This window comes from Papio anubis, chromosome 2 (genome assembly GCF_008728515.1).
Source record: "Papio anubis isolate 15944 chromosome 2, Panubis1.0, whole genome shotgun sequence".
Classification (NCBI taxonomy): Eukaryota; Metazoa; Chordata; class Mammalia; order Primates; family Cercopithecidae; genus Papio; species Papio anubis.
In genome coordinates this window covers 140,013,613-140,041,176 of record NC_044977.1, presented here as the reverse complement: position 1 = coordinate 140,041,176, position 27,564 = coordinate 140,013,613, and the positions used below count along the sequence as shown (strand labels likewise).

The 27,564-nt window shown below is 35.4% G+C and overlaps 1 protein-coding gene across 1 annotated transcript; it reads left to right on the top strand.

Moving 5' to 3' along the window:
- Positions 1-7,333: 7,333 nt before the first annotated feature.
- AADAC (arylacetamide deacetylase) lies at positions 7,334-23,738 on the top strand. The gene is made up of 5 exons (XM_003894940.4): positions 7,334-7,640; positions 10,746-10,968; positions 15,924-15,993; positions 19,921-20,092; positions 22,726-23,738. The coding sequence occupies exons 1-5, from the start codon at positions 7,503-7,505 to the stop codon at positions 23,320-23,322; spliced, it is 1,200 nt and encodes a 399-aa protein (XP_003894989.2). The 5' UTR covers positions 7,334-7,502; the 3' UTR covers positions 23,323-23,738.
- The last annotated feature ends 3,826 nt before the right edge of the window (positions 23,739-27,564 follow it).

The window sequence follows — 27,564 nt, the reverse complement described above, 5'->3', positions numbered from 1 at the left end:
AGTTTCATTTGCATTAAAAAAAATTCACCCAGTCAGGTAACGTCAATGACTTTCAAACTTTTAGCTGTGATCAAGTTTTCAAAATTGTTCAGGGAAATACTTTTGGAATTTAAATAGTAATCACAATCGAGATTTTGTGTGGCCCCAATAGGTACTGATGATTAATTATGTTTTCAGTAGCAAATCAAGACTCTTCTCAAGCATTTGGAAACTTATTTTGGTTTGGATTTGTTTTTTTATTGCCAAATTTATTTGAACTTCTCAGTAAATATCTTTCTTTCTAGGAATACTGGAATCTGCTCACAAACTTGGAATATCAGGTTTTGGTATATCTGACATTATGGTCACTGAATAGTTCTCGCTGAATAGAGAGGCAAGAAATACGTTGTGCCTCACCTAAGTAAAATAGCCTGACCCATAAAAGTGTTATGAATGAATTGCACTGTTATGGGATATTGAGAATCAGAGGCCACCAAATAAACCTACTTTTATTGCTACAGGAAAACACTAACCCTGCTAAGCCAGGACTAAAACTGCTATAAATCAGTACAGCATATTATCATAGCCATTCAAATTTAAAACAGTATTGACAGCACACACCACAGCACTTCTCATTAGCAGGACTATCTATTATTGAAGAAGAGCAGAAAATAGTCATTGACCAGGAAAGGACCAATTTGTCTGCTAATGACAGGACACCAAAGCTATTAGTAAGGGTGCCCCTAGACTCTGCCTAAAGATCTCAGAGAACAGAAACTTTCTCTTCCACATTTAATCCTTTAAGCTGAGTTACACTGCTACTACTGTGTGCGAAGTCTGGGAATGCTTACACAACACTAAGGAAATACCCGATGTCTTCGCCTTTGTAACTACTAGCTCTATTGTGGTTTTTTGAGTACACTGATATTCATGACACGGGCTCACGTATTTGTTCTTTTAGGGAAGCATCATAATAGTCTAGCCCCCTCCTCTGTACATCCATATTATCCAATGTGCATATAAAAGTGCATATCAGAGTTGGCTACATAATTTGTGGAGTGCAGAGCAAAATAAAAATAAAGGACACCTTATTCAAAAGGCAGACTTAAAAATGCAGTTAAAAATATTAAAACATAAAGACTTTTCTTTAAAAAAATGTATTATATTATAAAATAGGAGTAATAGTGATATGAATACAACATAAAGTTACAAATTGCAAAACCATGTTTGCATCATTTTGTATAATATAATGAATAACAACTGAATAAAAACAATTTTTCAGTGTGATTTATTGATTGATCATAAGATTTTCTGGCCCACTTTTTTGTAAATTTATTTTATCGTTCAAATTTATTTATTTTTTTGCTTCATTTTCTTTCTTTTTTTCTTTCTTTCTCTCTTTCTTTTTTTTTTTTTTTTAGACAGAGTCTCGCTCTGTTGCCCAGGCTGGAGTGCAGTGGCATGATATCAGCTCACTGTAACCTCTGCCTCCTGGATTCAAGCAATTCTCCTGCCTCAGCCTCCCAAGTAGCTGGGACTACAGGTGCACGCCATCACGCCTGACTAATTTTTTGCATGAAACTAGGTTTCACTATGTTGCCCAGGCTGGTCTCGAACTGCTGAGCTCAGGCAATCTGCCTGCCTCGGCCTCCCAAAGTGCTATGATTACAGGCGGGAGCCACCGTGCCCTGTACATTTTCAAATGACATAGTTGAAAGTGAAGTCAGTTATTCTTGGCAAATGCAAGACTGCAATTAAGTTTTGATAATTTTTAGTTTTGAGAAGGCTCATTCTTCTGATACAACTGTTAGTAGAAGTGGGAAGAGTATTTTATGGACTGTCACAACATTGGGATACATTTCTGATAACATTTAAAATATAAACTTCAATGCATCTGGAGTTGATGATTCCTTTGAAAGAATTCTTTAAAAAAGATTCAACTCTTGATATAAGTGGTTTTATAAAAGTTTGAATTAATTTTAAATGTACATTTGTACCATGAAATGTTAGTGTTTGCTCTGACATTACCTATAACTTCTGGAGACTGTACAAGAAACTGAATTTTTTGTATGCCTACTGTTTTTCTGCATACTTGTTCTAATCATAGAATAATAATAATTAAAAGAATATTTTTCTAATAATAATAACCTATTATTAGACCATGTAAGAATTAATGAGATAAGAGTGTTAATCGCCAACTAATACTTTTTTTTAATTCTTTTTATTTTTTGAGACAGAGTCTTGCTCTTTCGCCCAGGCTGGAGTGCAATGATCTCGACTCACTGCAAACTCTGCCTCCTGGGTTCACGCCATTCTCCTGCCTCAGTCTCCCGAGTAGTTGGGACTACAGGCACCCGCCACCACACCCGGCTAATTTTTTGTATTTTTAGTAGAGACAGGGTTTCACTGTGTTAGCCAGGATGGTCTCGATCTCCTGACCTTGTGATCCACCCGCCTAGGAACCCAAAGTGCTGGGATTACAAGGGTGAGCCACCGCGCCTGGCCAATAATTTTTAGTATTACTGTCTTTCCCCTTACTTTTTTCAGCTCTTGCTTCATTAACTATGAAGTTCTGTTGTTACATGCATATACACTTAGAATTGTTATGTCATCTTGGAGAACTGAACTTTTTTTTATTACAAAATGTCTCTATTCCAGTTAATATTCTTTTTTCCCAGACACTTATATGAATATTTTTCTCTTTCTTGAGATCATTATATTAAGATTTCTCCTTGAACATCATTTTAATAATATTTGGAGAATAGAGAGAATGTTAAAACAGTGCTTACTTTACCATCTTGTTTTATAGGTATTTCCTTTTGAAATATACACTTGAAAAATGAATAGGATATTTTCTTTGAAATCTCAATAACTAGGCCTTCCATGAAAAAACTGTAGAAGTTTTTCATCTACTTTATTGAGTTGTTGGTCTATTCCTTCTTTGTATGAGTTTGTTATACTTTCTATATACTAATATTTTCATATTTTCTTATTTATATGTATTACATATATCATTATCCACATTGTAACTTGTCTTTTCTTTCCTTTCTTTTTTTTTTTTTTTTTTGAGATGGAGTCTCACTCTGTCGCCCAGGCTGGAGTGCAGTGACACAGTCTCGGCTCACTGCAACTTCTGCCTCCTGTGTTCAAGCAATTCTCCTGCCTTGGCCTCCCAAGTAGCTGGTATTACAGGTGCCCACCACTGCACCTGGCTAATTTTTGTATTTTTAGTAGAGACAAGGTTTCACCATGTTGACCAGACTGCTTTAGAACTCCTGACCTCAAGTGATCTGTCTCAGCCTCCCAAAGTGCTGGGATTATAGGCGTGAGCCTCCATATCTGGTCACATAGCTTGCCTTTTCAATCACTTTATAGGGCAGTTTGATTAACATAAATTATTAATCTTAACTAAACTCAATTTTTCAATATTTCTATCATGGCTTTTGATGGTTTCCTTTGTTTTTTCCTTAACGTGTGTGTGTTTTATTAAATTTTTCTTAAGGATTATCTCCTCTTGCCCACTGTCATACGCCCAGAAGTATAGGAATAGCAGAAGACCTGCACTTCTCTCTTCCTAAAGTTTTGTTTTTCTCTAGGCTAAACTCATTTAATCTGACTGAGAGGCCTTCTGCCAAGTTTGTTGTCCAAACTCTACTTTCCTTTCAAGTTCCAGTTTCACTCCAAGTTGAAATTCTTTTCCTTCTCTTACATCTTTATGATTATCTCAAATAACTTTGTCTATATCTCTGGTAAGATCTTCTTTTGTCATTCATGTCTCTCATTTGGCTCCAAGGTTTTTGTTGGTGGCAGTTTTGTTTTGTTTTAGGATGATGAATTTACCTGATTCCACTTGGTCTTCACACTATTTCACGCAGAATTATAGACCCATAATGGTATTCCTATTGAATGATGGGTAAATGAGGATTCATTTCACTTAGAATAATTCTTATTTTACAATATTTGAACTTCTGTATATTAAGGTGGTATCATTTTTCTGAGAATATGTAATTTAAGACCATTTGGATCATATCAGATATTAATGCACACTTCTTGGTTCAAAATTATTTTTGACACTTAGAATGTGTGTGTATGTGTATGCGTTTTATTTTAGACCCTGTTTGCTGAAATGTTGAGGCCAAAGAACTTGATAGAGCCTATGATGTTCCTCTCAAGCTTCCTAAAGCTTCCACCAACCTCAGATGAAAATATAACTGTGAGAAGTAAATTTAACAGCATTCTTGTCTGCATATGTGTGCCAAAATGGAAGCCAGAATCATGAAGAAGAAGCTTATTTTATAACCATGGTGGTGGCTTGTGTTTGAGTAGTAACAGTAAGTATCAATTGTTGGAAAATGTATTTAATACAATTCTGATATTACTTTGACTACTCATATATAATCTACAAATTAAATATCATGTTCTTGCTTCCTAAATTTATTTCATTAAAGCAAGATAAATTAATTGAATTTTTGAAATCTCAATCTAAATAAAAGTTTAGTAACAGCTGAACTTTGAAATATTTTACTAGTGTTTTGCCCTACCTAAGAGTTTCTGACCCTTCTATTCACTGACAGAACTTACAAATTTCACAGATTTACCAAGCTCCTTTGTGAGCTTGCCAACATACTGTTGCATTGTGAGCTTGCCAACATACCGCTGGAAATGACTCATTTTTCTTTCGTGGCTCAAATAAATAATTCTTTTTCAAATATGCTTCTCTCATGTCCCCAAATAGAGGTAGGAAAACTGCAGAGTTTCCATATACTAAAATTAAATATTGGCTAGGTGTGATGGCTCATGTCTATAACCCCAGCACTTTGGGAGGCCAAGGTGGGAGCATCACTTGAGGCCAGGAATTTGAGACCAATCTAGGCACAATAGTGAGACTCAGTCTATAAACTAAGTATAAACAATTGAATATTAAGGCATAGTTTGCTTTCTTTGAATTGTTTCCTGCTTAATATTATAGGATTAAATAATGGGTTGTATTTTCCTTTTAATTTTTTCTCCAACAATATTATTATCCTTTCCAAGATCAAAACGTACTCCAGAAAAAAATGCTTCAGTTTTCCTGTTTAATAAAACAGCTAGTATTTTTTTTTCATGTGGAATATTTCAATGAACAAGACAATAGATTAAATGTAGAAAGATTGTTCAAGGCTCAAGGTCCAGGGTGCTGGGAGTATGGCCTAGAAAGGAAGGGACATGCCCTCTTGCTCTGCTAGTCTATGCCCTACAGTGAAGCCAGCAATCAGAGGAAAGCCAGACAGTCCTCTAGAATGTGGGGCTTGGGACAGAGGCCTCAATTGCCAAGATTTAAGGAGGGTTCTGATTGTCAGTGTTACAGGTTTGGGCTTAGAGTGTGCTGACCTGTAGCAACTTGCAAATGGTGAAGAGAGAGGGTACACTCTTAGGTGACTGAGAAGGGCTAGAGATCTACAGGAAGCCAAGAGAAAAGAATATCAGGAAAGAGGATGGACTTAGTAATTTTCCTTTTTGCATATAAATGTTTTATAATTTTATGCAACAGAACATAAGATTTCAGTAACGTAAAATGAAAATTAAATGTTAACTTGAAAAACTATAAAATTGCAAAAGTAATGAAATCGAGACAATCTTGTAGTATTAAATTTAAACATCGTTTTAAGCTCATGTTTTCAAAATCTGTCTTTTCTAGCTCTGCAAACTAAAATGGCTTAGTACCAATGACTACATATAATGTCAAGATTTTTTTCTTTACTAACATTTGCCACTAAAGGAAACCAGGACTCCTTGAAGAAATTATTTACTCCAGGCTTCAGCCAGGAAAGATTTATGTACGTATGAAAAAAGTTATAACAGTAAATACACGAAGGTGTCAACATCAGTGAGCTTAGCAATGTAGGAATCTGATTTATTATTACTGTTAGGGTCCACCCAACTGGACTGTTTTCCCCTACCATAGACCTAAGCCCCAAAGGCCAAAAGTAAAACCCCCTACCCCAAACCCACCTGTGACTGACCAGAGGCCAGCCATTTCAGGATGTGGTCAAGACGTCTACCTTACACAACAGAGCTGGCAAGAAAAACATCCCCAGGAAGCTGTCAGACACCTGGCACAAAGGACCCCCGCCCCCAACCTTTTCTTTTTCCTTTACCCTGACCCGTTTCTACACCCTGTACAACCTTGCTATAGCCTGTAAGCAGGGCTGCTTCCTCTGCTTTTGTCAGGAGGTAGCCGCGCAGGACTGACAATAAATCAGCTTGCCTGAGCTTGGGTCTATTGGCCTCATTTCTTTCTTGGCTGTCCTTCCAATTATGCCTTACAATTATTATTTTTCTTTTGTGCATTTTTATTGTATAACATATATATATATGTATATACAAGGTCTTGGAAAAAAATAAGTTGTTTGAAAATGTTTTCTATGTACTCTCCGAGCTACCTTGATTTTTTCTGGCTTTAGTACTTGAAGCATAATGACCTTGGCCAAGTGATTTAGACTTTTAAAAACTCATTTTACTCATTTTGAGAAAATAATAGTACTAGTCTTATAGGTGTCTGGACTCAGATTATATATCCAAATCACTTAACATAGGGTTTGAATCTCAGAGTAAATAATAAATGTCCACTATTACTATTATCATTACTATCATTATTATTTTTATAATCTCCCTCTCAAAAAATTTTCAGATTGAATTACCAATATTTCTGTCTCTGACAAGATAATTTAAATTTTATAAGGGCAGAAATAATAGCTGTTTTGTTTTCTACACTCTCAACACTAAGAATATATTTGGCCGGGCGCTGTGGCTCACGCCTATAATCCCAATACTTTGGGAGGCCAAGGCAAGCAGATCACTGGAGGTCAGGAGTTCGAAATCAGCCTGGCTAACATGGTGAAACCCCGTCTCTACTAAAAATACAAAAATTAGCCAGGCATGGTGGCGCAGGCCTGTAATATATATACATATATGTATATATGTATATACATGTATAGGTACATACATGTACATGTATATGTATATATGTATATACATATTTACGTATATATGTATATACACATATATGTACGTATAATGTGTATATACATATATATGTATGTATATGTACATATATATGTGTGTGTGTATATATATAATTTGTTTTTTCCATGATAAGCTATTTTAAAACAAAGATGCTGAATTCAGTATGTTTTCTATGGATAATTTTGTTAGAGTTAAAGAATTTTTTCCCAAGTTATTACTCAATGCATGCTGTTTATTGGAATACAAATAACACTATGATCATTGACAAACTTTGCCCTAGTTTCCTGTTACTCATTAAACCTTGAAGTTGCACTTAACACAAGTGTATCTGGATAACAGATAAAATTTTGACTTTATTATGCCAACCCTTAAACTAAGTGAGCAACTCTATATTCAGAAGAGCAAGATAAAGCTTTTGGGTGGAGCTGAAGCACACTACTTATTAAAGTACACTATTCAGACACATCATGTAAGTTTACTTTCTGTGTTTCTAGAGACCAAGAAGCAGGACATACACCATGGGAAGAAAATCACTATACCTTCTGATTGGGGGGATCCTCATAGCATATTATATTTATACGCCTCTCTCAGATAACATTGAGGAGCCATGGAGATTGATGTGGATAAACGCGCATCTGAAAACTATAGAAAATTTGGTAAGTTTGGAATTTTATGAATTCAGCTGTGCATACACCACGAACTGACCCAGAGAATTAAGTTTTTCAAGATTCTATTCTTTTGATTTTTTGACTTATTCATCTTTTAAAATAAACGCTGTGGCCTCTGACAATATATTACTTAGAAACGTCGTTTGTTTTCTGTCTTATGTATTGGAATCATGTTAAAAAGCTATCAAGAACAGCAAGCAAGGAGTCATTTGAATAGGTTTTACTAAAAAGTACTTTGTTTAGGTAGCTTTAATGTCATGATAGTGGCTCTCCTTTGAATTATTATCTTAGGTATGGTTTGTTACCTAAATTTTACACTCAAATTAGAGATCATCTGATTATGCAGCACTGTGTTGGTTATAGATTTTTATGCATTTATCTTTAGAATTCAGAATATAGACTAAGGACACGTAAATAAGTTCTCAAGAAAAGATTCAATAGGCAGGCTGGTTGGCACATGCCTAGGATTAACCACGAGAGGCACAATATGCATAAATGAGAAGGAGAGGGAGACCTCGGTGTCCTGGCAACTGGCTGCTTGCCAGGGCAGCTTGAATGCTGGCAAATTAAAAAGGTGTAGCTCTCTCTGGATCCTTGAGGATATTTTACTATTACTTCTTTGGTTACTTTATTATCTTCATTAAAAAAAAATCTCTTTTCAGAACTTAAACCAAATGAATGTTGTAACTCCTGGATTAATCTTTTACTTTGCATTTATTCAACAATTCAACTCTGTCAAATCCTATTAGGCAAACAAGTGGTCTGTCCCCACACAGTTGACATTCTAGTGGTGGAGAAAAAAAAAAAATTAGAATTAAATGAATAAATGATTTTAATTCATGAGAAGTACCTTGAAGGAGGTAAGATGGAAAAAAAGAGTAATTTGGGCGGAAGGCAAGAGTGGGATACTGTATGTATGGCAAGAAAAAGCCATTCTGAAGAGGAAACATCTACTTAGGGACCAGAAGAATGAAAAGAAACCAACCATTCTAAGTGCTAAGACAAATGTTTTCCAGCAGAGACAGCAGCAAGTACAAAAACCCCAGCTACAGAATATTGACAAGTCCAAGAAATCATATGAAACATTTGGGTTTAATGGGGAAATTGTTGCAATTAGTTTGGAGAGGTTAGAAGTCACATCATACAGTGCTTTGTTGGCACTGGTAGTAAGTGTTGATTTAATTCTGTATGTGATGCAGAACTATTAAAGAGCTTTAAGAAAGGGACACATTTTTTTTCCTCATATTTGCTGTCTGTGCTACAATATGTGAGAGGTCTTTGATTTTTTTTCTTGGAGTCTTTATATTAATTTTTTATTTATTTAAGCAATTATATATATATTCTTATCTGCTAGCCTTTTAATTCATTCATTCATTAATTTACTTACATTCTGCTCACAATTTATGAAAGTAACATATTTTCAGAGCTCTCAGTAGATATACTTTTTAAAGGTTGTTTTAATGCTTTTTCTTATTCCTGAATTATCTGCTTGTTTGTTTGCTTGCTTTTTTGTGGTCAATTATGCTCCTGGTTTGTCCCTTTTTTCCTGATTAGTTTTGCTGGCTTCTCTGAAATGTCTGGCAATCTTTGAGTGTTCATACCCTTTATTAAATGTTTACATTATGAACATTACATCAAGAATCAAACTACTAGATTGAGAATCCTGGTAAATATCATTTACTAGCTGTGTAGGCATAGACGACATATTTAACCTTCCTGGGCTCACTTTCCTCCTATCTGACATGGATATGAAAATGTTATCTTCCTCCCATATAAGCAAGTTGTTAATATTACTGAGATGACAACAATAGAGTGCTCAGAACACTGACTCATTCTACAGTGAAAGGATGGGCTGCAGGCAGGCAAGCTGCCCTCCCTTTTTCTCCCACTCATTCCTTCCCTCCCAACCCTGACTCTCAGCTCCCACATACAACCAGCTGCATAGCCACACCTCACTGCACCTCCCTATTTCTAAACTAAACCAGTTCCTCGACCTGCCAGGGTTTTTCCTTTTCTTACTTGGTTAGCAAAAGACTTAGGAAAAGGTATTTATTTCAAGTCTCAGATAAAATTGCTTTTCCAGTTGCTACTCCCAGGTAGCTTTTTGTAATTGCCTGCTGTTTGCTCCCAAAGTACCTTGTACAGAGCTCTGTAATATATTTACATTGTTTTGTAACCATTTATTTATCTGTCTTTCACACTTAACTCTGAGATGCTTGAGAAGAGCATTTGTCTGGTTCATCTCTGAAACCCTAAAGCTTGGTAGAGAACCTGACACATTTTAGTGAAATGGGAACGAAATCAGTAGCAGAGGTCAATATGAAACTTCATCTTTGCCCTCTGAAGGTTGCTGAAAGTCAACTGACAGGTCTGGTTAATAGGAGAAAAAGGCATATACCTTTTTTAGCATGCATAATAGACTTACAATATATAAAATCTCAAAGAAATGGCCAGATGGTTGACCTTTTTTTTTTTTTTTTTTTTTTTTTTTAACTATCTTGAGGTTACAGAAAAAATGATGGCTTGGCCAAAAAATGTTATGGTGGCAAGACAGGTTATGGGAAGAAGAGAAGAGGAGACATGGTTAGTAAAAGTGGTCTTGTTAGGTACATGGATCCTCATAGGTAGTAGCCCTCAGAGAGAATAGATGGTAAAAATTTCTTTCAGACCTTTAAAGGTGTCAGATTCTCAGTAGATTTTTCCTAAATCTGGACAAATGAAGGCTCTCAGAGAAAGCCTGCATTAATGCAGATTTTCTCTGCAGATGCAAATCACCTTCACAAAAGAAAAGCTTTCCAGCTATTCTTGTATTTCCAGCCCTTCTGAAAAGCCACCTTGCAATATGTCAAGGAGATATATTTTGGGATGAAATATTTTTATTTCCTTCACAGTATACTCCCTCTTTTTTAAGAACCACCCTAGGCATCACCTTCGAATTTCTGGTGTCTTTTAAAAGGACCAAACAAGATTCATGCATGAAAATTTAGTTCATTCCATTTGAGTTTATTAAGGATTAATGTGTACCTGTGAGTCCATAGATCTCTTTGCCATTTGATACTTGAATTTTAAGATGTTTTTGAATTTCATTTTTAGGCTACATTTGTGGAGCTGCTGGGACTTCACCACATTATGGATTCTTTGAAGGTTGTCTGGAGCTTTTATGAAGTCCCACCAACCTCAGATGAAAATGTCACTGTGACTGAGACAAAATTCAACAACATTCTTGTTCGAGTATATGTGCCAAAGCGAAAGTCTGAAGTACTAAGAAGGGGGTTGTTTTATATCCATGGTGGAGGCTGGTGCATAGGAAGTGCTGGTAAGTGAATGCTTTGAAAAATCTCTGTCACTGAGGTAGTTCGCAAACATTTTACTAAGTCTTCAGTAGGTATACATGCCCTTTGGCATGGACATTAATGCTTCTTTTATCTTCTCGTACTTTGTTCTGATGGCAAAGTTTTACTTTTCCTTGAATCTTTATATCACTCTTTTCCGCATATGCATTTCCTCATCAACCCAGGTAGAGGTGAGAAGACACTTTTTTTTTCTATTTATTGCAATTACTCTAAGAAAGGCGTGTTATTTCTATCATTCTCCACTTGATGTTACAGAACCATTTAATGTTTTCATCCATTTACTCATATGTACTATATGCCTGGTAATATTTTGAGATCTTTGAATATATTTTTGAATAGACAAAATTTCCTCACACCTGTAATCCCAGCACTTTGGGAGGCCAAGGCGAGTGGATCACTTGAGATCAGGAGTTTGAGACCAGTCTGGCCAACATGGTGAAACCCCGTGTCTACTAAAAAAAATACAAACATTAGCCGGGCATGGTAGCAGGTGCATGTTATCCCAGCTACTTGGGAGGCTGAGGCAGGATAATCTCTTGAACCCAGGAGGTGGAGGTCGCAGCGAGCCAAGATCGCACCATTGCACTCCAGCCTGGGCAACAGAGCAAGACTCTGCCTCAAATTAATAATAATAATAATAATAATAATAATAATAATTCCTGTCTTCCTGTCTTCTTGGAGCTTACATTCTAATGGAGACAATCTTTAATCAATTGATAAATAACTAAAGAATGCAGTGTGTTTTAAAGTGATAAATGTAGGAAATAATAGGCCAGAATGTTAGAAAAAAAACCTTAGACAAATTGGCACCGTCCCAAACCAGAATAGGTTCAGAGAGTCTCCAGCGCTGCCTCATGGTTGAAGAAGAGTTACGAACAGAAAAAGGAAAGTGACATTTAGAAAACAGAAGTGAGGTACAGAAATAGGCGGATTGGTTACAGCTCAGCGTTTGCCTTATTTGAAACTGATTTGACAAGTTGGTTACCTTTGGCTGAAACTCAGTGATTGGGACAAGAGTAGGTTACACATCCAATTAAGTTACAACTCACTATGTATCGAGAAACCTTTAAACTATGGAAAGAAGCAACTGTAGGCTAAACTTAGTTTATTTGGCAAGAGTAATCAAGATTGGGTGTGAAGGTTGTATATTTCTTGATGTATAGAATTACAGCAGAAAGAGAAAAACGTTTAGAAGTGGAAGCACTGGGATAAAAGTCCCAATTGTGTGAGAAAATCACCTAACCCACCTGAGCTCTAGGGCTCTTGATATTTATCTGTTTACCTCCAATGAATACAGTATAGATTAACTGGAGGAGTGAAGATTGGACTGGGCCTACTAAGTTAAGAACTCTGAACTCTAGAGAGGAAGAATAAATTAGTCCTGAAAAGAAAATGTTACAAGCTTGAAATTAAGCAGATTTGTCCACTGATGTGGGAAGTTAGATGAAAAAAAGACAGAAAAAAAAGAGAGAGAGACCTGAATGAGTGCCTAGTTTCTGACAGGCTGACTGGGAGGGTGAGGACAGATCTCTGGGGAATGCAAACAAAATTGTTGGGTGAAGGAATAAGCAGACAGCAAAGCACTGAGGTGGTCAAAAAAGTCAAAAATGAAAAGAAAGCCAAAGAAGGTGAGAACCTCAAGAAAGACGAAATAATAAAAGTACTGGATTGTGTAGAAATGTCAAGTAAGTAGGATGGAAGTATGTCTCTTGGATGTTGAACTTTTTATGTTAATATTGTTGAGGATAGACTTGTTGACATGACGGATATTCACAGAGAAACACATCACAGCAAGCAAAAAGAGAGACAGAAGAAAATAAAATGGTAAGAATAATTGCTGGCCTTGTATTGATGGAACATATCCCAAAATAATAAGAGCTATTTATGACAAACTCACAGCCAGTATCATACTGAGCGGGCAAAAACTGGAAGCATTCCCTTTGAAAACTGAAACAACACAGGGATGCCCTCTCTCACTACTCCTATTCAACATAGTGTTGGAAGTTCTGGCTAGGGCAATCAGGCAAGAGAAAGAAATAAAGGGTATTCCATTAAGAAAAGAAGAAGTCAAATTGTCCCTGTTTGCAGATGATATGATTTTATATTTAGAAAATCCCATTGTCTCAGCTCAAAATCTCCTAAAGCTGATAAGCAACTTCAGCAAAGTCTCAGAATACAAAATTAATGTGCAAAAATCACAACCATTCTTATACACCAGTAACAGACAGAGAGCCAAATCATGAATGAACTCCCATTCACAATTGCTTCAAAGAGAATAAAATACCTAGGAATCCAACTTACAAGGGATGTAAAGGACCTCTTCAAGGAGAACTACAAACCACTGCTGAGTAAAATAAAAGAGGACACAAACAAATGGAAGAACATACCATGCTCATGGATAGGAAGAATCAATATTGTGAAAATGGCCATACTGCCCAAGGTAATTTATAGATTCAATGCCATCCCCATCAAGCTACCAATGACTTTCTTCACAGAATTGGAAAAAACTGCTTTAAAGTTCATATGGAACCAAAAAAGAGCCCGCATCAACAAGACAATCCTAAGTCAAAAGAACAAAGCTGGAGGCATCACGCCACCTGACTTCAAACTATACTACATGGCTACAGTAACCAAAACAGCATGGTACTGGTGCCAAAACAGAGATATAGACCAATGGAACAGAAGAGAGCCCTCAGAAATAATTCCACACATCTACAGCCATCTGATCTTCGACAAACCTGAGAAAAACAAGAAATGGGGAAAGGATTCCCTATTTAATAAATGGTGCTGGGAAAATTGGCTAGCCATAAGTAGAAAGCTGAAATTGGATTCTTTCCTTACTTCTTATATGAAAATTAATTCAGGATGGATTAGAGACTTAAATGTTAGACCTAATACCATAAAAATCCTAGAAGAAAGCCTAGGCAATACCATTCAGGACATAGGCATGGGCAAGGACTTCATGTCTAAAACACCAAAAGTAATGGCAACAAAAACCAAAATTGACAAATGGGATCTGATTAAACTAAAGAGCTTCTGCACAGCAAAAGAAACTACCATCAGAGTGAACAGGCAACCTACAGAATGGGAGAAAATTTTTGCAATCTACTCATCTGACAAAGGGCTAATATCCAGAACCTATAAAGAACTCAAATTTACAAGAAAAAAACAAACAACTACATCAAGAAGTGGGCAAAGGATATGAACAGACACTTCTCAAAAGAAGACATTCATACAGCCAACAGACACATGAAAAAAATGCTCATCATCACTCACCATCAGAGAAATGCAAATCAAAACCACAATGCGATACCATCTCACACCAGTTAGAATGGCAATCATTAAAAAATCAGGAAACAACAGGTGCTGGACAGGATGTGAAGAAATAGGGACACTTTTACACTGTTGGTGGGACTGTAAACTAGTTCAACCATTGTGGAAAACAGTGTGGCGACTCCTCAAGGATCTAGAACTAGAAATACCATTTGACCCAGTCATCCCATTACTGGGGATATATCCAAAGGATTATAAGTCATGCTGCTATAAAGACACATGCACACTTATGTTTATTGCGGCACTATTCTCAATAACGAAGACTTGGAATCAACCCAAATGTTCATCAGTGACAGACTGGATTAAGAAAATGTGGCACATATATACCATGGAGTACTATGCAGCCATAAAAAGGATGAGTTCATGTCCTTTGTAGGGACACGGATGAAGCTGGAAACCATCATTCTCAGCAAACTATCGCAAGAACAGAAAACTAAATACCACATATTCTCACTCATAGCTGGGAATTGAACAATGAGATCACTTGGACACAGGAAGGGGAACATCACACACCAGGTCCTATTGTGGGGAGGGGGGGAGGGATAGCATTAGGAGATATACCTAATGTAAATGATGAGTTAATGGGTGCAGCACACCAACATGGCACATGCATACATGTGTAACAAACCTGCATGTTGTGCACATGTACCCTAGAACTTAAAGTCTAAAAAAGAAAAAAAAGAATAATTGCTGGCCTTAAAAGGACTTAGTTGTGAAATAAGCAAGAAAATTATAGATTGAAACGAGAGCTAAGTAAGAGCATTTTCTTTTATTTTTGTGCAGGAGAAATATAAACAAGTTGGTAGACTGAAATAAATGAAGGTAATAAGTAGAAATACGTTAGCCAAGTAATGGGCTGGGAGTGTTGACTGATAGATACACATCCCAGAGGAAATGAAAGGGAAGAAAATTTAGAGCACTAGTAAAATAATTGGATATAGATAGGGAGGTTGGAAATGGAAAAAAAGAGTATTACGTCTTCCTCTTAGACAAGAGAAAAAGAGGCAAAGACAGGCCTCAGCTAAGTATATTCTTAAAGTAGTAGTACAGATGCAAGTAGTAAGTTCCAGTGTTTGTTTAAGGGGACCTAGTTCTATTCCACTTATATTCAGGTGCCTTTTCTATTGTCCCGTGCAGACTTAGGTGATCCTTCTATGTTGCTACAATTCTGTCTGCATCTCCTTGGCTCACATATCTGACAACATGTTGGTCAAGTTAGCGACTTGTCTTTTTATCTTTGTATACCCATCATCTAAAACAGAGCCAAATCATTACCTCCTTCCAGTAACAGAGCTGGGTTAATCTAGACAATGAGTCTGACATAGAAAGATCAATGGCAAAATGTGCAAGACAAAAGATAAAAGGCAGGGAGAGCATTAGGAGGTTCGCTGGGAAACTTGAATTCCACTGAGTAGTGGACGGATGGCTTCTTATAAATACAGTGTTAAATTTGTCTCTCCTGTTTTAAGGTAAAATAGAACTTCCAGAACGTGAAAGAAGTGCAGCAGGATTTTTTTGTGAAGGAAACAGCCTTGTCTTCGTTTGTCTATTTTACTAATATGTTGCTTTTATCCTTTTATTTCAGCTGTAAATGATTATGACTTGCTGTCAAGATGGACAGCAGACCGACTTGATGCTGTCGTCATATCAACCAAGTAAGAGCTGTGCTGTTTGGTTTTCTGGCCAGATTCCTGACATGCCAAGATTCTCTCAGCTTTCTTTTTTTGTTTGCTTGTTGTGAGTGTGTGTGTGTGTGTGTGTGTCACAGTCTCACTCTGTCACCTAGGCTGGAGTGCAGTGGTAGGATCTCAGCTCGCTGCAACCTCTGTCCTGGGTTCAAGTGATTCTCAAACCTCAGCTTCCCGAGTAGCTGGGATTACAGGCGCGAATCACCAGGCCCAGCTAATTTTTGTATTTTCAGTAGAGATGGGGGTTTCACCATGTTGGTCAGGCAGGTCTCGAGCTCCTGACCTCAAATTATCTGCCCTCCTCAGCCTCCTAAAGTGCTGGGATTACAGGCGTGTGCCACCACGCTCAGTCAATTCTCTCAGCTTTCTCAGCCGATGCATGATTATGCCGAAAATAAATGTTTCTCAGATGACACATAGTAGGCAATTGCAAGTGAGTGCTAGGCCTGACCTGATTAGAGCTGAGAAAAAAAAATCTGTATATGTGTGTACACGTGTTATTTAGGAAAAAAGAAACAACAAAAAGTAAAAAAAAAAAAAATTGTTTTCACATAAATTCAAACTGTATCATTTATGGACATAATTACCTGCACGATATTTCCTTTCAACCCTTAATTCACAGTCTTTAAAAATGAGTGCCCTGGAGTCACAGGATCATCTATAAAAGTGCATCATAAATAATTTCCATCTCAGATGGTCATTGTGAAGAGTAAGTGATAACATCCTTGAAACAGACTTAGCCCAGTGTATAGCACTTAATGAGCCTAAACTGTAGGCCATATAATTTTAAATATTTAAAATATAGCCTACAATTTAGGCTCACCAAGTGCTATACACTGCACTAAGTATATTAAAAATTTATTATCAAATTGAACAAAATAGATGAGTTCATATGAAATTGTGTTAAATAATCCACTTATGGAAAGAGCACTTAGGGACAGTAAAATTAGGAGTGGATTGCTGGGTAGACCCATGCCAGAGCAGTATATATTGAAATTTCAGAAAGTAAATGAACAGTTAAAAAATAACATACTCATCCCCATTTGTCAAGTTAAATCATTATTATAATGTTGGGACATAATCTTGATCAATATTTGGTTGTATGTGATCACTCATAAATGTAGTGGCTAGAATAATATTTTGTAAAATGCAGTTAGAAAATCCAGGCTTATGGTGTTTTGCATTCCAACTTTATTCTTAAAGAGAATTTTCTTAAACATGGCAAGTCAAATTACAGGATAAGACCTACACCTGTATTTGATTCATTGAAATGACTAATAAATCACATGCACTTGAAAGACAAAATATACTTTAAAATATGTATAAAATATATGCCTTACCTTCAAATATTCTTATTTTATTTATATTAAAGATGAAGAACTCCAATATTAAAAGATAGATAATTTTGGTTGTATTTAAATTAAAATGACCAATAAGCTCATGAAAAGATGCTCAATATCATTAGTCATTAGAGAAACACAAATCAAAACCACAATGAAATACCACTTCACACCCACTAGGATGGGTATAATATATATATTTAAAAAGATAATAACAAGTGTTAGTGGGGACATGGAAAAATCAGAATCCTCTATACTACTGGTGCGAATAAACACTTTGACAGCTCCTTAAAACGTCAAACAGAGTTACCATATTGACCCAGTATTTCCATTTCTAGGTGTATACACAAGAGAAATGAAAACATGCCCATATAAAAACTTGTATGTTTGTAGAAGCATTATTCATAAACCTTAAAAGTGGAAGCAACCCAATGTTCATTAACTGATAAATGGATGGATAAAATGTGGTATATCTATACAATTGAATATTTAAAATTCAATCAAATATTTAAATAAAATGTGGCATATCTATACAGATATTCAATTGTGTAAATATACCACATTTTATTCATCCATTTATCAGTTAATTATTTGTTTGTTAATAGAAGGACTGCTACAGTATGGACAAATCTTGAAAATATTATGCTAGATGAAACAAGTCATTCACAAATGGCAAGTTTTGTGATTCCATTTACAGAAAATGTCCAAAATAGGGCAAATGAATAGAGACAGAATGTAGATTAATTGTTGCCTATGGTTGGGTTTGGAGGATGGGGAGAAATGACAAGTGACTACTAATGGGTATAGGATTTCCTTTTAGCGTGAGGAAAATCTTCCAAAATTGATTGTGACAATGATTGCACAACTCTGAATATATTGAAAATCACCGAATTGCATACTTATAATGTGTTAATTTTATGGGTTATGAATGTCTCAGTAAAATGGTTATATTAAAAATTCAGATTGGGTGCAGTGGCTCATGCCTGTAATCCCAACACTTTGGGAGGCCGAGGCAGGTGGATCACGAGATCAGGAGTTCGAGCCCAGCCTGGCCAACATGGTGAAACTCCATCTCTACTAAAAATACAAAAATTAGCTGGGTGTGGTAGTGGGCACCTGTAATCCCAGCTACTCGGAAGGTTGAGGCAGGAGAATTGCTTGAACCTGGGAGTTGGAGGTTGCGGTGAGCTGAGATCGTGCCACTGGACTCCAGCCTGGGCGACAGAGCTAGACTCTGTCATTAACAGAAGTCTTAAAGTTTGTGTGTGTGTATATATGTGGGTATAGACATATGTGTACTTTAAACCGTTTTAAATACATATATACTTTTTCAAATCCAAAATATAAAAACACCTACCAATTAATACAAGTATAGGGGAAAGACTCAGAAAGACAATTTACAGAAAAGGATATCCAAATCATCAAACAATATATGAAAATGTACTGTATACATCAGGAAAATACAAATTAAGACTATTGCGATACCTTTATATACTAAAAATTATAGATAAAATGAGAAAGACATAAAATACCAAGTGTTGATGAGGTTTTGAATCAACAGCACTTCCATAAGCTCTGGTTTGAGAATGACTTGGTAAACCACTTAGCAAAACTCTTTGACATTATTAAGTAAAGCTTACGCATACCTCTGTTACTATCAGTAGCACAGGCATATATCAACAAGAATACATCCATATGGTCACAAAAAAAACATGTACTAGAATATTCATAGCAGCACTGTTTGTGCCCAAGACTGCAAGCAGTCTAAATCCCCATAACATTTTTTTAATCTGGAAAAATATTTATTTAGTATTTATTATTTGTTTAATTATTTGCAAGAATATTTAATATGTGATCTACCCTCTTAATGAATTTTTAAATTTGCATTATTTTTGACTCTATAGCAGATCTGTAGAGCTTATTCAACTTGTTTGACTGAAACTTTATGCCAGCTGATCAGTAACTCTCCATTTCCTCCCTCCCACAGCCTTTGCAACCATCTTTTCACTCTGATTCTATGAATTTGACTATTTTAGACACCTTATATAAGTGGAAACATACAGTATTGGTTATTCCACGACTGGCTTATTTCACTTAGCCCGTCAACATGTTAATGGCTAAATGATTTGTGGTATATTCAAACAATAGAGTACTATACAGGAAGATAGAAGCAATGTGAATGAGGGTCAGAAACATAATGTTGAACAATTGAAACCAGATACATAGTATATGCTGTATGATTTCATTTATTTAAAGGCAAAAACTAGGCAAAATTAATTTATGCTGTTATGTCAAATTAGTGGTTACTTTAGGAATTAAACAGAGTAAACAAAAGGTTTCTGGGATGCTGGAAATGTTATATTTCATGATCCGAGTGCTGATTATGTGGCTGTGTTTAGTTTGAAAATTAAAGAAATTATATACTTATGTGCACTTCCAGCATGTACTAGGTTGGTGCAAAAGTTATTGCGGTTTTGCCATTATTTTGGACCAATAATATATTACGTTCTAATAAAACAAAAAAAAATGTGTGAACTATGTTTTCTCTCTACAGCTACAGATTAGCACCTAAGTATCATTTCCCAATTCAATTTGAAGATGTATATAACGCCTTAAGGTGGTTCTTACGTAAAACAGTTCTTGCAAAATACGGTGTGAACCCTGAGAGAATCGGTATTTCTGGAGATAGTGCAGGAGGGAATTTAGCTGCAGCAGTGACTCAACAGGTATGACGTTGATAGTTTCTATGCTTTTTAAAAATAATCTACTTATAAACATATTTAATGCATGTATTAAAATATAAATGCAAATAGAAGATATTAATTTTTTGAAACTATTAAAGAGAATATTGAGAAGAAATGACTAAAACATTATAATGTCAATCTCTGCTTCTGTCATAGATTTTTTTTCTTTCTTAAGGGAATGTTAACTCTTTGGATAAATCATTAATTTGAAATTATAGTCTGCATGTGGTAGCTCAGAAGTGCAATCCCAGCGCGCTCTGAGACACCAAGGCAAAAGGATCACTTGAGACCAGGAGTTTGATAGCAGCCTGGGAAATACAGTGAGACCCTGTCTCTACAAAAATAAATGAATAAATAAATAAATAAAAAATAAGAAGAAAAGAAAAATTAGCCTGGCATAATAGTGTGAGTTTGTAGTCCTAGCTATCTGGGAGGCTGAGGAGGCTGAGGCGGAAGGATCTCTTAAGCACAGGAGTTCAAGGTTACAGTAAGCTCTAATCATGCCTCTGTACTCCAGCCTGGGTGACAGAGTAAGGTCCTGTCTCTTAAAAGCATAAAAAATAAAATAATATGTGTCAGTAAAATATTATACTAAGTAGGTGAATGGGATCATGTAATTGTGAGACTAATGATCCTATTACCCTATTAGAGGTTCAGACGAATTCATAGAATCTTTGATGGCATATTCCTCTATTACCATAACAATAATCCTATTTTTAGAAAATTATCAACACATTCAAAGAGTCCCATGCTACTTACAAAGAAGAAATATGAAGAATTCAAAAGATTTTTGTATGTAGATGTAAAATCAGATCTTTTTATCTGTCATTTAATGATGATATAATAATAATAATAAATGGCATTTTTGCCCCAGATTATATGTAGAATAGATTTTGTTTTTATGATGAAGAAACACTGCTATTGATTGTTTAAACATCTAAACTCTTTTCCCATGTAGTAGTCGGAAAGGGACTATTTTCCCATGGAGTGGCAGTCAGGAGAAGGAGCTACCTAAGATCTTCTCTCTAAGAATGTATGTAGAAGGTTAGATTTTATTAGTTGACTTTAGTTACAAATGAGGGTTCTAAAGCAATTTTAAAACATTGCTGTTACTGGTTTTGTTAATTACATTTGTTTATAATTTTTCACACTAAAAGCATTTTGACTGCTAGAATCTGTTGAACAATATTCTCAAAAGTAAAGATTTATAATTGCACTTTGTTTCAATCATAATACAGAACAAGTATTTGAAACTTCACAGGTAGATTTCTAATCATTATGACAAATTTCATAATGTAGCAGCAAAAGCATTAGATTGGACATCAGGAAACTTGGAGATGCAGTAATTTCTAGAATTGATACTGGCTTAATCTCTTTAAATAAATATTCATTTTCTCTCCTGTAAGAAAAATGAACTCTTTCAACTTTAAAGAGTTGTTTGAGGGTCATATGAATAAATTTATATAAAAATGCTTGGCAACTTGTACCAATCTTTACAAATAGTCTCCAAAATGGTCTATTTTGATAATTATAGTTAAAATGTAGATAAATACCACAATTTGCAAAATATTTGAGGTTACATCTAATAATATCTGTAATTTTATGTAGAAGTTCTATACATCTTTTATAGTATATTATACACTTTGAAAACATAAAATTATTTTTTAACCTATATGTTTTCACAATTTAAAACATATTTTGTAATATTTCATTCTTATAAGTCTCCTTTTTTCCTACCTGGTATTGGTATATCTCTTTTTACAGACTGATTATTACAAATATTAGCACAATGGACTTGATATAGAAGATGATGTTAATAGACCATTTCACAGAGAAGTCTTGCCCAAGTCTCCTAAAGTAACATGTCACTTTAGCATCAAAGCCATGTCAGAAACCTCTATTAAGTGATCCTTCTTCTTCATAGCAAAGCTTATTAATATACTGGTATATTTTAATAATTTTTTTTTTTGAGACAATGTCTCACTCTGTCTCCCAGGCTGGAGTGCAGTGGTGTTTTCTCAGCTCACTGCAACCTCCACCTCACGGGTTCAAGCAATTCTTGTGTCTCAGCCTCCTGAGTAGCTTGAATGACGGGTGTGCGCTACCACACCTGGCTAATTTTTGTATTTTTAGTCAAGACAGGTTTTTGCCATGTTAGCCAGCTGGTCTCGAACTCCTGACCTCAAGCAATTCACTCACTTCAGCCTTCCAAAGTGCTGGGATTACAGGATTGAGCCACTATACCAGGCCTATTTTAATATACTCTTACATGAATAGAAGAGAATATTTATGCAGTTCTTCTGGTTATCATTCCTAGTAGAAAGCATAGGAGATTGACTTTCTAATGATCACTTAGATCTTTTTGTATTATCCATAAAGCATATATGACAGATGATTTTCCTTAAGTTGAAAATATTGATGAACATCTAGCTCTAGAAACCCATTTCAAATGTTAGAAAATTTGTTGTGATGGTATGTTTCATTTATTACTTAAGTCTTTTTGAGATCATGAATAGATAGATAGATAAAGACAAGATAGATAGATAGATAATCTTATTAGGGCTACTTTATTGTTTTAAATGAAAATGATTTGTGCAAATCATCTTGTTTCTCAGCTCCTTGATGACCCAGATGTCAAGATCAAACTCAAGATCCAGGCTTTAATTTATCCTGCCCTTCAGCCTCTTGATGTAGATTTACCATCATATCAAGAAAATTCAAATTTTCTACTTCTATCCAAATCACTCATGGTCAGATTCTGGAGTGAATATTTTACCACTGATAGATCACTTGAAAAAGCCATGCTTTCCAGACAACATGTACCTGTGGAATCAAGTCATCTCTTCAAATTTGTTAATTGGAGTTCCCTGCTCCCTGAGAGGTTTATAAAAGGACATGTTTATAACAACCCAAATTATGGCAGTTCTGAGCTGGCTAAAAAATATCCAGGGTTCCTAGATGTGAGGGCAGCCCCTTTGTTGGCTGATGACAAAAAATTACATAGTTTACCCCTGACCTATGTCATCACCTGTCAATATGATCCCTTAAGAGATGATGGACTCATGTATGTCACCCGACTTCGCAACGCTGGAGTTCAGGTTACTCATAACCATGTTGAGGATGGATTCCATGGAGCATTTTCAATTCTGGAACTTAAAATTAGTCACAGACTTATAAATCAGTATATTGAGTGGCTAAAGGAAAATCTATAGTAAAACATGTAGCTATAACATATTTTTTAAAATAAAGTAAATCTCAAAACCTCAGAAAATTTGCATTAGAAATTGGCCTTTCTTAGAATGGTCTAATTAAGTTCCACATGTAGCATAATTCTTAAATAGTCACTTTTCTGTTTTTTTTCTTACTGTGGGATTTCATTTCAATTTTCTACATTGTCTATTTGCTTTTTCTGAAATTTTCCTTCTTACACTGTTAATCTTATTTTTAAAAATATTACATTCTTGTATACTTTATTTTTATGTGTTGGCTACTATTTACAATACAGGAGAATAAATGTGAGCAAATATTGCCTGTCTGAATAATGTCCAGATTTTAATCAATGTTCATTTACAACCTGAAACATTCCTAATCACAGATATGAATTAAATGCCAATTCTTTTCAAAAGCAGTTGTCTCAGTGAAATGTCAATTTATTACCACAGTAAATTTCTCTATGTAACACTTTTAGAATTCAGGTACCAAGTGTTAAACTAATCAATGCTAAAATATATATATATATATATCTCACTGTGGTACTTTGGGGAATTAGCTGCTTTTTATTTGAGGAAAGGTAAAGAAACTGAAGTTTAGTAAAGACAGAAGAAATATTTGGGATGAAAACTTACCTAACAGCCAAAGACTACAGATGTGGAAGCCACTGGCCAATGATAGAAAAATCAGAGAAAATTTTAATCTCTGAAAATCCCATCCCAATATTGCAGGGAGAAAAATAAATAAAATGGAATATATTTAATGCTGGGCAGAATTACTTGTATTGACTATGAACTATGTAGTGTATTCTAATTATAAAGAAGCCCAACTACAGGCAGTCTTCAGATGGTGCAGAAGCTCCACACCATTATCGGGGACTAAAGCTTTTTCTATCTTTGTACTCACTGATATGGTTTGACTGTGTCCCCACCCAAATCTCATCTTGAATTGTAATTCCCACAATTCCCAAGTGTCATGGGAGGAACCCAGTGGGAGGTAATTGAATCATGGGGACGACTCTTTCTCATGCTGTTCTCATGATAGAGAATAAGTCTCACAAGAGCTGATGGTTTTAAAAATGAGAGTTTCCCTGCACAAGCTCTCTCTCTCTTTGCTTGCTGCTATCCATGTAAGATATAACTTGCTCCTCCTTGCCTTCCCCCATGATTGTGAGGCCTCTCCAACCATGTGAAACTGTAAGTCCATTAAACCCCTTTTGCTTCCCAGTCTCGGGTATGTCTTTACCAGCAGCGTGAAAACAGACTAATATACTCACCATCCTCAGTGTCTGTTTGTGTGCATACTTATAATTATTGTATTTTTGAGTACCATCTAAATATTCTATCTAGGCAGAGAAGGGATATGGCAGAAGAGCTATATTTGAGGTAATTTTATTTTATCAGAAAAGCAGTAGTAATCTCAGGACATCCAACTAAGAGACTTCTTATATTTCATTTTCTAGGACAGTGTCACAAGGAATTTTGCAAAATAGAATTTTAGTAGTTGGGCAAATTGTAGTTTTTTATTTTAAAAAATAAGGCAATACCCTAGCCAGAGCAATCAGACAAGAAGAAGAAACAAAGGGCATCCAAATCAGTAAAGAGGAACTCAAACTGTCACAGTTTGCCAGTGATATGATTATACCTAGAAAACCCTAAAGACTCATCAGATCATAGGTCTGATAAATGAATTCAGTAAAGTTTCAGGATACAAAATAAAATTACACAAATCAATAGCTCTGCTATACACCAGCTCAGTGACCAAGCTGAAAATTAAATCAAGAACTCAACCCCTTTTACAACAGTTGAAAAAAACGAAATAAAATTAAATACTCAGGAATATACCTAACTAAGTAAGTGAAAGATCTCTACAAGGAAAACTACAAAACACTACTGAAAGAAATCATAGATGACCTAAACAAATGGAAATACATCCCATTCTCATGGATACATAGAATCAGTATTGTGAAAATGACCATACTGCCAAAATCAATCTATAAAATCAATGCAATTCCCATCAAAATACAATCATTATTCTTCACAGAACTAGAAAAAACATATAAAATTCATGTGGAACCAGAAAAGAGCCCACATAGCCAAAGCAAGACTAAGTGAAACAAAAACAAAAGCAAAAACAAAAACAAATCTGGAGGCATCACATAACCTGACTTCAAACTATACTACAAGGCTATAGTTACCAAAACAGCATGATACTGTTATAAAAACAGGCATGTAGACCAATGGAACAGAATAGAGAACCAAGAAATGAACCCAAATACTTACACCCAACAAAGCAAATGAAAACATAAAGTAGGGAAAGGACAACCTATTCAACAAATAATGCTGGGATAATTGGCAAGTCACATGGAGAAGAATGAAACTGGATCCTTATCTCTCATCTTATACAAAAATCAACTCAAGATGAAACAAAGACTTAAATCTAAGACCTGAAACCATAAAAATTCTAGAAGATAACATTGGAAAAAACTTCTTCTACTTATTGGCTTAGGGAAAGTGTTCATGATGAAGAACCCAAAAGCGAATGCAACAAAAAGCAAAAATAAATAGGTAGGACTTAATTAAACCAACACACTTCTGCATAGCAAATGAAATAATCAGCAAATTTAACAGACAACCCACAGAGTGGGAGAAAATCTTTGCAATCTATGCATCTAACAAAGGACTAATATCCAGAATCCACAAGGAACTCAAACAAATCAGCAACAAAAAAACAATCAAATCAAAAAATGGGCTAAGGCCATGAATAGACAGTTCTCAAAAGAAGATATACAAATGGCCAAGAAACATGAAAAAATTCTCAGCGTTACCAATTATCAGAGAAATGCAAATCAAACCGCAATACAATACCACCTTACTCCTGCAAGAAGGCCATAATTTAAAAATCAAAAAATAATAGATGTTGGCATGGATGTGGACAAAAGTGTAAAAGAAAACACTTTTACACTGCTGGTGGGAATGTAAAGTAATACAACCACTATGGAAAACACTATGAAACTTTCTTAAAGAACTAAAAGCTGAACTACCATTTGATCCAGTAATCCTGCTACTGGGTATCTTCCCAAAGGGAAAAGAAGTCATTATATGAAAAAGACCTTTGCACATGCATGTTTATAGCAGCACAATTTGCAATTGCAAAAGTATGGAACCAGCCTAAATGCCCATTAACCAACAAGTGGACAAATAACATATATATGTACACACACACACACACACACACACCATGGAATACTACCTAGCCATAAAAAGAAATGAAATAATGGAATTTGCAGAAACCTGGATGGGTTTGGAGACCATCACTGTAAGTGAAATAATTCAGCAGTGGGAAACCAAATATTATATGTTCTCACTTATAAGTTGGAGCTCAGCTATGAGGACACAAAGGCATAAGAATGATATAATGAACACTGGGGACTTGGGGAGAAGGTTGAGAGGGTGGTGAGGGATAAAACCCTACACATTGGGACAGTGTATACTGCTTGGGTGATGGGTGCAACAAAATCTCAGAAATTACCACTAAAGAACTTATCCATGTAACCAAACACCACCTGCTGCCCCAAAATTATTAAAATAATGAAAAATGAAAAAAAAAAGTCCAGGGGATAAAAGTTGGAAAAAAAATTAAAAACACTTAATCTGTAAAACAGTCAAAAAATAAATAAAGAAAAGAAAAGAAAAGAAAGGAAAGAAAGCAATAATATAGGCAACTAGTAGAATGTGCCACCCATATCTACAGCAGGAATTTGTTAAAAAACAATTGTGGAATAATGATTTTCTGAGTAAATAAGGAGAGCTGTAGGTTAATATTAAAGGTAATGAATAGAAACATAAGTTGCATTATGGTCCCAAATTGACCGTTTCTGTACCATGTACAAATAAAAAATGTGTTGGCTGCTTTGAAATAATCTCTAGAACTCATCCATGCCTGGCATGTGCTATTGTTTTATCTGATCCTTCTTCAAGGGTAGAAAGCAGTGACACTAACATGGATACTAATAAGCAAACACCTTCTTGGTCAGAAAGTTGGGTTTTTAACTGTTATCTGTGATATCTGTACATTAAGCAAGTATTTTCTTTGACACTTTGATATTCTGCTTTTTGCCTTTAGGACAAAAAGAACTAAAAGCTGAACTACCATTTGATCCAGTTTTCAAAGGCATAAAGTCCTAAAGGCAAAAAGCAGACAGGAGAAGCAGGTCAGAGTGTCAGCCTACTGAGGTCTATGAA

What these genes read in the sequence shown, in the direction of transcription:
- AADAC (XM_003894940.4), top strand. Translation starts at nt 7,503, where the DNA reads ATGGGAAGAAAATCACTATACCTTCTGATTGGGGGGATCCTCATAGCA. An exon ending in CTGGTGCATAGGAAGTGCTG is followed by an intron (nt 10,969 to 15,923) that starts GTAAGTGAATGC and finishes CTTTTATTTCAG; the next exon opens with CTGTAAATGATTATGACTTG. An exon ending in CTGCAGCAGTGACTCAACAG is followed by an intron (nt 20,093 to 22,725) that starts GTATGACGTTGA and finishes CTTGTTTCTCAG; the next exon opens with CTCCTTGATGACCCAGATGT.